The sequence below is a fragment of the Terrapene carolina genome, unplaced genomic scaffold (genome assembly GCF_002925995.2).
Source record: "Terrapene carolina triunguis isolate 2854851 unplaced genomic scaffold, T_m_triunguis-2.0 Scaffold227, whole genome shotgun sequence".
Classification (NCBI taxonomy): domain Eukaryota; kingdom Metazoa; phylum Chordata; order Testudines; family Emydidae; genus Terrapene; species Terrapene triunguis.
In genome coordinates, this window is record NW_020664578.1 from 2,156,078 (window position 1) to 2,166,667 (window position 10,590).

A 10,590-nucleotide genomic window follows, 5' to 3' on the forward strand; every position below is an offset into this window, starting at 1 on the left:
TAACACGGCTGCTACTCTGAAACTTATTTCAGTAGCACCTAAAGCCCTCAACCAGATAGATAAGCGGTGGTGTCATACTAATAATACAGGAAGGCTGCTCTTGATGATGGGAAATGCAAAGGAGAAGGCTCTTGTACTCAAAGTGAGCTCGTGTGAAGTCAGTGCTAGGCACACTTCCATTCATATTTTCATGTTAAGGGATTTGTAATAGTAGTAGTCCCGTTACACCCGCTATCCAGCCATGTGTTTCTCTCCTCGGGGAGTGCAGGAAAGGAGTAACTGTTGCAGCGTGCTTTACAAATGTGAAGCAAATCACCCTGTGTGCCCTTGGGATGTGTATTCTCCTTATAATGCAGAGAAGTGAAAGTAGCACACAGCACTGAAGTGACTTTCCTAGTATTACCGAAGCTCTTGAGTCAGGCCCCTACACGCTGAGATTACTTTTAAACACATGGGCCTTTAATAGCTGTGGGGTTGGGTTTTTTTCAGTGTAGTAGGTAGTTACAGCCCGTGTCCTAGAGTGGAACCTCATGAGGCTAAGGGCTGTACAGCGGTAGAACACAAAGGTGATTCCTTCCTCGAGGAGCTTCCAAGTTGTTCCTTCTTTGTTTTCAGGTTTCTATGGCTGCAGGGTGCCTAGGGGTCCCCTTTGCCAGCTTTCCTCCACACTCTTAAGGGTAGAAACTTTCCACGACGATCTCAAGGCGGTTTTGATCACTGGGCTCGAAGAAAAACAAGTTAATATGTGGGACTCCTGCCACCTATTCCCATGGAATGGGGGCTTGTGCGTGGAGACAGCAACCCCTGGGCAGGAGCTGGCTGAGGAGCTGCTAGGCCAGGGGAAGGGACAGCTGTTGGGGAAGGACAAAGGAACCAAACCAGCCCATGTTGTGCTGTCTAATAGGGGGCGTGGCCTGATCTCCCGATTGCCACCAGATTTCACCAATAGGAACAGAGCCGCGGCCTCAGCCAATCGGAAGAAGCGGGGGCGGGACTAGCCGAGCGCTTGAAGATTTCTTGGCGGTTCAAGATGGCGGCGGGCGGCGAGGGCCCGGCGCGGGCGGCGGGCGAGGGGGCCACCGGCGGCTTCACTTCCCTGCCAGCCCAGGAGGAAGAGCCAGGCCGCGGGCAGCTCTTCAACACCGTGGTGGACGCTTTCCTGGAGAAACTGGTGGCCGCCGGCAGGTGAGGGGACAACATCTCGCGAGAACGGGGGAGGGGGTTCGAGCTGGAAGTCTCGCGAGAGGTGAGAAAGGGGCGGGGCGGGACGAGTCTCGCGAGACTTGGGAGGAAATCTCGCGAGACTTGTGGATTAGTCTCTATAGTTGACCAGACTTTTGTTTCTCTTTCCCATGTGCTGTCAGAGACCAGTGGCTGAGCTCTGGACACCCTAGTGATGGGCACTTTTAAAGCCAGCTGTGCAGCCTTTTGGGAGAAGGGGGAATCTTGCCTCCAGTCTAGGTAGGGTGACCAGATGTCCCGATTTTATAGGGACAGTCCTGATATTTGGGGCTTTTTCTTATATAGACTCCTATTACCCCCCACCCCCGTCCTGATTTTTCACACTTGCTGTCTGGTCACCCTAAGTCTAGCTCCCCCTCTCCATCCGGACAGTAATGTCAATACGCCTGCCCAGCCCCCTTATCTAGTACCTAGTGACTTGCCCCCCCCCAGCCAATAAAGAACATCGGATCAGATTTTTTAAAAAAATTCCAATTTCAAGCACCAATTGTGCAAAGGGCCCAGGTGTTGTGATACTGCGGGTAAACTGATGCCATGAATGTAATTCTGAGAGGGGAGGCACTGCCCTTAAACACAAGCCGTGTCTGATAACTTTCATACAGCTGTCTTGTATTTCCTTGAGATGTGGGGGCCACCCTAGGTCTTAAGACCTAGCAAAGCAAGTACCCGCTCCACTCTGTTCCTGCCACCTCCTTAATAACTCATGGACCAGGTGCCCTGTTGTGGGGGGGGGAAATCACCACTTGACTAGACCCACCCCTCCCAAACACCCGTTTGGCGGTAAGTGCAGTCCAACACCTGTGGCTTCATGCTGTTTCCCTAATCTCCCACAAGATCCTGCCATGGATTCAGCTGCTCACACAGCAGTTCCGCCTAGGGAGGAGATTAAACTGACTGCTAGTCTAGATCTCTCCAACACTGTTACTGGCTGCAGATTCAGCGATAAGTGCAGATGATAGAGAGTGCCCTAGCCTCCCTTTCTGCCTACTTAGCCATTCACGGAATCACCCATTCTGTCCTGTCTGTGGCTTACTGTAGTAAGAACTAATTTTTCTGTATCTTCTTATACACCAAAGGATTCCAAAGTGCTTTCCTGATTGCGATTGCCATGCACCATCAGCTCAGCTTGACAAAGGGAAATGAAGGAAAACCTGTCTGATTTAGCCAAATTCTGCCTTTAGTTATACCACTGCAATCCTGCTGATTTCAGAGGGGTTGTGTAGATGTCACTGAGTGCAGAATTTGGCCCTTTACAGGTGACTGTGAATAGAGATTTTGTTCTGTTCTTTTGAACACAACAAAACCTTTGTAAATTGGGGCTCTTTTGTTAGACCAACCAGTATACAGATGTGTATGGATCAGTTGTACATATGGTTTGTTAACTATGGACAATTTTACAGAATATTTTTTACTTCTATTTTGTTCTCTTCTGACATAAACATGAATCTTCAATCAGGCTTTTACAGTCTTGTAACTCTGTAATTTCCAGTGTATGGTATTTTAAACCACTTTGTCTGGTTTGCATTTTTTTTCTTCTTCTTTTGCACAGTTACCAGAGGTTTGCAAACTGCTACCATCGCTTCTATAAACTCCAGCCTGAAATGACCAGAAGTATTTATGATCAGTTTATATCCCAACTGCAAACTTCCATTCAGGTAAGAACAAGCAAAGCAGATCTTTGCTTTTATATCTATATCGCCTTTCCCTTTTTTTGATGATTTAAACAAGAAATACGTTTGTACCCAACAGGTTCAGAATTTAAAACAAGCTTGTTTATATTTAAAGTCGAACTGCAGATGTTTAGCTGAGAATTAGACTTGTTTGTAACATCCCAAAAGGTATATGGGGAAATATAATACTTTGGATGTTGCAGCATTTTTCATGCAAAGGTCTTGGAACATTTTCCAAATATTATTGAATCAAGCCTCATATCAACCCTGTGAGACAGGTGTATATTACTCATTTTACAGATGGGTAAACTTTTATAGGCAAGGCACGGAACAGCTGACTTACCTCAGATCTGACTCCCAATCACTAGGTGGTGCTGCTGAAACTGCAAAGTTATGTGCTTCAACGTAGTGCACTATGATCATTTGTTCCCTGAGATCCTAAGCAAGTTAGCAACTAATATACCCTTCCCTGTCCCGTCCCCCCCCTTAATGGGTCTTTCCCCAGTGCCTATCTGTACTGGTGGGGGAAATTGTCCTGGTCCCTGTCCCTTTCATGACTGCCTGCAGAGTTCTAAATAGTTTCCCTGAAAACTGACAAGACTGGGACAATTTTCATTCTTGAGAAAGCTGTGAGCAGCAGCAAATGCACTGGAGCTGACTACAAGCTGAGGAAGTACAGCATAGGTTGCACTTGTTTCCTGTTTCAAAGGACATCTAGAGGAGAAGGTCCTTGCGCCCACAGTGGGAAGGGCCAAGCAGAGAGATGTCCATGCATTGTACTTCCATTTTTTTATCGTTCTTGAATCCCTGGTGGTTTTCCTCTGCAGGAGGAGATTCGTGAGATAAAGAAGGAAGGGAATCTTGAGGACCTCTTTGCCTCGATGGATAGAATTGTGGAGGAAGCAAAGAATCGGGAAGAGCCCGCGTGGTAGGCAGTGCTCTGCTTGGCATGTTGGAAGTACGCTTGTGCTGGTTTATTGGAGACCTGTTCCTTTGATTCTTAAAGAGATAAAATTGACCCTCGTGCAGCACTTTAAGCCCTGTGGAAGTGAGTGAAGTGGTGCATAGATCTTGTGATGGCTCTCTGGACGGGGTGAATTTCACCCAAAGGTGAATGGCAGAGGAGATTTTTTAAAATCATACTACTGTATCCCGACAGGAAATCGATTTCCAAAGTGCACCTTCCACTTAATTGAGTCTATTTGAATCTCTGACTCGGTCATCTAGCTGGACTTCCGGCTGTGCTAGAATCGCACGTTCTGGGCCATGTCCATAGCGTTGGAGGGGAAGTAAAGTCTTGTGCTGAATGTTACTCTGAACGGTGGCTGCTTGGGGTGTCCTGATCTGTTGAAACTTCACGCGGTGTGTAGCCCTTGGGGCTCATTGGGCACTGGAATTCTGGGAGTCGCATTGTGCTGTCTTTAAAAGGCAGGCTGGATAGTCTTTTCGCCAATAATATATGTAGCTTTTCGTGTTCGAGGGTGGGGATGTGTGTTAATCAAATCTCATGCTTCAGGGCATCATCTGATTGCATGAGTGTCAGGAAGGATTCCTCCCCTCCCCCCACCTACGTCATGGCGCAGTGAGACCGGTTCATCATGGGGTGGGTTCGCCTCGCTCTAAATATTAAACGTTCCAATTAAAGCACTTAAGTAGAGCACCATGCAAAGGCGGTGCATCCTAGTCCTCACAACAACATCCCTGTCACTTCCAGGCGTCCCAGTGGAATCCCGGAGGAAGATCTTCATAGCGCCATGGTGCCGTACCTCCTGAAGCACCAGACGTACCTGCGTAGAGCCCTGAAAGAAAAGGAAGAGGAGAACAGGAAGCTGGCAGAGGCTGTATTGGCCGGACGGGAGAGAATCTCAGAGATGCAGCAGCAGATACAAAATCGCAAGCAAGCATGGCAGGTAAAATCTCCATTCCAGCCAGCCCCCGAATCAAGGAAACTGAGCGAGAGTGTCCCAGTCTCCCCAGTTAGAAGAGACAGTGGCTGCACCGGGATGGAAAGTTCCAAGAATGCAAGTTCCAAACTGCAACCGAACGGCACTCAACTGCAGAATTTGCTTATGTGCACAAATCCCGAGGCCCCAATCTAGCTTCATTGTGTTGCATCGGTTGCTGCTCTGATTAATTGCATATCAGCTAATTGCATAATGCTGTTAATTGCCTACATCCCACAGTGAAGTCCCAATGTATAATCACGCCTCTTCCATGGAGAGTCAGGAAACCCATGAGATTTTGCTTATTCATGTAACTTTTTTCACAGCTGCTAGGACCTGCAGAAAGAGGGGAAGATGAGGCTGTCCCTGTAATGGCAAGAAGAACGTGGAAAACATCGTCTAGTGTCACATCCAGCTGTTCAGACCCCTAAGGCCCGACTTTTCACCAGGGCTGCCTTTGCACCTGCTCTTAGAACCACATTTTCCAAAGAGCTGCTCCAATGGATGTTGAGCTCTTTGGAAATCTGGCCCTTCGTGTCTTAGTGGAAGCAGCTGGAGGCTGAGCATTTAAAACAAATTTGGCCCTTATCTAGATACCTAAATGGATGCTGAACTCTCTGGAAAAGTCGGCCCTGAATGCATAACTTTGCTCGTGTGCCTTTGCGGTGGGGTGGGGGTTAGTCCTGCATCTGTGCTCATAAGCAGAGTGTTTTGCCTCGGGCGGTGTTCGTATATGTGCAGTTCCTTCCCTTATGGGGCCTTGTTCCTAGATCAATGCGTCTGAACAATGCATGAGCTGTATTCTGCACGTGCTGTCAACGGTGTTGCACTGTCCTGTCTCCAAGTGTGGAAATGATGCTCCTTTTTGCGTCAGTGCTGCATTTATTTCCTGAACAGTGGGGTTTGTGGAGGAGAAAGACTTCACCATTTTTTTTTTCTTCTATCCAGGCAATTAGTAAAGAACAGAGAGAACTAATCCTGACGTTCCAGGAGCCTGAATGAGGAGGCCGGGGAAGATTTTGCAGAAGTTTCATGTATGGGGTTTATGTTCATCGGTGAAGCCCTGCAGATCTTTTCAGAAGTGGGATTCTCTGTGCATTTACATAAATATCCACTCAAATTGCGCTGAAAACTTGACTTGTCAAGAGCTTTTGTGTTCATTTGTCAGACAACTGTTTACAACACCTTGTGAAGATCGCACATTCTGAAACAGTCATGGGACATAATTGATCAAAATTTGTTGAAATGAGCGACTGCACCAGGGTTTTAGGAAAATCACCAGTAACCCCCGATTCCCAACTAAGCTCAGCAGGAAGGAAGATCTCACACAGGTTTTGAAAGCTATAGCAGATCTGTGCATTCATGCTGCGTTCTTTTAAAAGCTTTACCAAACTTACATTTCCAAATTTAAATGAATGTCGAATTTTTAATACTGATCACTCTTATAACCACTCGTGGGATTTCAGGAGTGTAATAGAGCCAATCATAGGTACCTTATGCAGCAAGTAACACACAGCTACATTTGAAGGAAAGAAACAAATACCAAAACTTCAGCTCATGGGATTTCTGCCAGCGGAACAGTCTGTAGATATCAAGGCAAGTGACCATCTAAAGCAGTGAGAGAGATGTTGCACCCCCACAGTGTATGAATAACTTGTACATAGTTACTTGGAATGGTGTTTTGACATAATAAAACTTGTTTTTATAATCTTAGCACTTACTTTTTTTTTTTAAACAGGTGCCTTCTAGCAAGAAAAATAAACACGTACTTAGTAATAGCTGCTCCAACCCATTATTATGTGGTTCATTTCTATCTGTTGTCTTCTTTACAGAAATTTAACAGGAATGTTTTGCCAAAACAAACACTCAAGGTACGCTGGGAGTTTTGTCTTCCAAGAGCCTAGATGCAAAAGGCCTGATTCGCTGTTGCGCTGTAGTCATTTATACCTGTGCCGTTGGGTGGGAAATGCACCATTCTGACTTAGTGCAGGGTGGGCGTAAAACACGAAGCCTTATGAACATGCATCTGATGAAGTGGGTTTTAGCCCCCGAAAGCTAATGCCCAATTAAATTTTAGTCTCTACGGTGCCACAAGGACTCCTCGTTCTTTTTGCCCCCCATTAGCTAGGGAAACAGCAGCACATCAGTAAAAGGGGACTTGCCCCAGATTGCACAGGGTTAGCAGAGTGTGAGTAAAATCCAGCTGTGCTGGTGCCCAGTGCCTGCTTGAACCATGGTACTCAAGCTAACAATGAGGTTTAAAACACAGGACTGGGATTCAGGAGATCTGAACTCAGGTTGGGGCTTTGCTACATAGCTCCTGTGTGACTGGGGGCAAGTCACTAAGATGCTTTTTTAAATGTTACCCTGTGTCTAACTCCCATTGGTTTCTGTGGGCGTTAGGAGCCTAAATACCTTTCAGGATCTGGACTCTGCCCTAATTCTCCGTCCATAAAATGGGGAGAATGATCTGCCTTCTCTCTTTAGACTGGGAGCTCTTCGGGGCAGGGCTTGTCTCCCTGTGTGACTGTACAGTGGGATCCAGATGCTGGTTGGGACCCCTACAGGCGAATAACGTTCAGAGTAGGTTTGTGACTGATTTCCTAGGCGAGTTCCGGCAGACGTCAGGCCTGCTAGTATCTGTGGGTTACAGCCCGACCTAGCAAAGCCTTTTCCTTCCTGATGTTTCTGGGGACTTGAGAATTGACACTTCTAACTAAAAGCCACTATTGAAATGATATGCACAAAGGGCAGCTGATCCCTGTGCAGCACCCAACTATTAATGCTGAAAACAGAGGCAATGGATTTACTGTCCCCAAATGTCAGTTCCTGGAGAGGCGAGTCACAGCCTTGGAGACTGACCAAAGGAGGTATATTTTTCTTCTCCTGTAAACAAAGCTTGCCTTGCTGCATTATAATCTAAATAAACTGGGCCTGCAAACCCCTCGTTCTTGGCTTGGACTTTGCGCACTTGGCCCAAGTGATCTGTGGTTTATGGCTTTGTTTGACAGCCTCTGGCTGCCTTAAGCTGCCCACAGCATCTTTCTCCTACCCCAAATTCTAGGGTCCTCTTCCAGCCAAAGTGAGGTTTGGCAGTGGTTCGGATCTGGAAGTGGAACGTTGGCCCGAGGGGTGCTGGCGATTCAAAACAAACTGCTTTCTATTCCAAACCAGCCATGAACTCAAAGCCCGCTCGCTGCAAACGTGCACAGGCTGAGGGGGTGGGTACTTGGGTTTAAACAGCCCTGCACGTTAACTCCAGAGGGGATCAATTAGGAGGCTGATCAGCAAAGCGTTCCTGCTTACTGCAGAACATCACTCTGATTAAGGTCTAAAACGTGCCCAGCCATCTCGCTCCATGCCAGGCCCATCAACAAAAAGCTTAAAAGTAGAACACGTCAGCTAAGCCCTGTGTCCTAACATGGCCCTGAGAACATCATCCCAGCCTGCCCTTCTCTGCAGGGATATGTCCCCCACTGCGGGCCTGGGAGGTTGCAGGCTACTGCTTCTCCCATAATCCTTTGTGCCCCTTTCCACCCCACGCCTTCCCCTTCCTTGTCCACATGTCCCAAGCACATTCCACGTGTCTTCCGTGCTGCTCACTAGAAACCCGCCTTCCCCCCAAACACCCCCCCCCCCGGAGTGAGAAGAGATCAGCTAAATGCAGGGGGGTTGAATTCAAAGGGGGCAGAGATGGGGGAGGGCAAAAGATACAAGGAGAGCAAGACAGAAGTGGACACTGACTGGATGCTCCCCCCCGCACACACATTTTGAGACAATGTTCAGGGAGCTGGTGGGTGCTGGCACCCTGGGCCTCTGCCTGGTGCGTCATGAGTGAGAGTGAGGCACGCAGCCCCATGGCCCCGGAGCGCCTCTTGATCACCTTCTCCGGGGTCTAGAACAGGCCCTGCTGGCCATTGACAGGCAGTGGGCACTGGAGCGAAAGGTGCTGGGTTAGTGGCTGTGGGAACCAGAGTGCTCCGTCTGCAGAAGAAGTGCAGCAGGGCAAGCTCCCCCCAGACCCACGTGCTCCAACCTTGCCTACCTGGGCTAAGCAGGTCTCCCTGGGGCCTCCAGTCCTGGGCCTGGCCACCGAGGCCAGTCTGTGCCAATTGCAACTCTAGTGCAGGGGGCTAGTTCCGTCCCTTGCGGCTGATCCTCAGCCTCGCTGCTAGGGGCACCATGGCCCCTGCCTGGTGAACGTGGCATACAGCAGCTTGCCCGCTTTTGCGTAGCTTCCTTGAAAGGGCTCGACCAGTGTCTGGGGTGAGCGAGGGTTGATCGGCACCGCGCTGTTTCCTCTCCAGGGTTTGGAGGCCATCCCGGGGCTGGAGCTCAGGAAATGAGCTTAAATGACAGGATGCACCGGGGAAGGAATGGGCACCAAATTGCAAGGCAAAAAAATTACATCTTAAGAGCCCTGGACACGCACGAAGAGGAAACCCCCGATGGGCCGTGGCAGAAAACATCCGCAGCTCAGCAGCAATTACAGGCCGCAAGCGCGTCACCTAGCGGGTCTCTGCTGCCAAGCCTGCCCCAATCGCTCCAGGTCAGCGCTGCCTCGCGTTCAGTGGGGATGCGCCCGATTCTCACCTGTGAACGAGGGAGAGGGGACACAGACGCGTTTGCCTAAGGTCAGCTGCTGTACGGAAATGGAGCTGCTAAGCCGGGGCTACGTGTGCGTCTGGACTCAGTCCCTCTCCGGCCGTACAAGCAGCTGACGGAAACCAGGCTATTTAGAGAAAATGCTGCGGCTCGCGTCTGGCTCCCCATTGAGCCAGGCCCTGCTTCCAGAGCAGTGGGCGAGGGAGCGGCAGAGGTGGGGAAACTGAGGCAGGGGAACATGCTATGGCCAATGTCACCTGAACAAGCCAGACCCCAGTTCGCTGGTATCCCAGCCCAATATTTTCTCTCTCTCGCTCTCACGACAGAAATCCTGAGACTGGCTTAAAAACGAATCTACTTGAGGTCCTTTTCTTTTTTGCCTTCAACGTTTTGAAGGCAGCACTCATGGGCACAGCAAGAGTTAGTATCACGGTGCCAAGAAACTGCTTGTATGGCAGGCTGTGCTTGGCACGTAACTAGGTGACGCCAGGCGCTGGCCCTTTAAGACAACTCCAAATAGCGTGAGCTTGGTGATAAAAACATCTCAGCAATTGGCAGCACTGCATTACCTTCGTTATAGCTGCATGGGCTGCGCTCAGGCCCCTGGATGAAGAGCCCGAGCGAGGGGACAGTTGTTTGCTCCCAATAATCTGTGCCAGTGCTTGGGTTTCCTGGCGGCGAGGCCTCTGTGCAGCCCGCTGTCCGGATGCTCGGTGAGCAGTGACACAGCAGTGCAAGCCCTGGCATCTCTGCAAAGAGAGCTTTTCGCCGAGCTGTTGGTTGGACCACTCAGTTAAGTAGTTGTTAATAGAAGACACAGGCCTCACGCTTCAGCTGCAGTGAGCAGAGAGCGTGCGGGGTGGGAAAGGTGGCACCAAACCATCTCCCTCCTCCCCAGCTCTTGGCTTGGAGCTGAACAAATCCCCCCGTGTAGCTTAGAGCGCCCTCGGGGCTGCTCCAAGTCATGGGTGCTCAGTGAGGGGGGCTCACAAAGAGCAAGCAACTGGGCCTGGTCCCCCTGCTGGGGTCTCAAGGTGGAAATGGTTGAGAACCAATCACACCAGCTGGGGACTGTGGCGTTCTGCCCCTCATGAACCTCCCCCGACCCCGCCATCCTGCCTCTGATGCAG

The 10,590-nt window shown here is 49.5% G+C and overlaps 1 protein-coding gene across 1 annotated transcript; it reads left to right on the top strand.

Moving 5' to 3' along the window:
- Positions 1-1,022: 1,022 nt before the first annotated feature.
- On the top strand, positions 1,023-6,579 carry PMF1 (polyamine modulated factor 1). The gene is made up of 5 exons (XM_024203435.2): positions 1,023-1,185; positions 2,792-2,897; positions 3,740-3,840; positions 4,627-4,822; positions 5,804-6,579. Exons 1-5 carry the CDS (start codon positions 1,031-1,033, stop codon positions 5,855-5,857), a joined length of 612 nt encoding a protein of 203 aa, XP_024059203.1. The 5' UTR covers positions 1,023-1,030; the 3' UTR covers positions 5,858-6,579.
- Positions 6,580-10,590: the final 4,011 nt, after the last annotated feature.

Excerpts from the sequence above, each read along its gene's own strand:
- PMF1 (XM_024203435.2), top strand. The coding sequence starts at position 1,031 with ATGGCGGCGGGCGGCGAGGGCCCGGCGCGGGCGGCGGGCGAGGGGGCC. Across the intron at positions 2,898-3,739 it reads AACTGCAAACTTCCATTCAG|GAGGAGATTCGTGAGATAAA; the intron begins GTAAGAACAAGC and ends TTTCCTCTGCAG. Across the intron at positions 3,841-4,626 it reads AATCGGGAAGAGCCCGCGTG|GCGTCCCAGTGGAATCCCGG; the intron begins GTAGGCAGTGCT and ends TGTCACTTCCAG.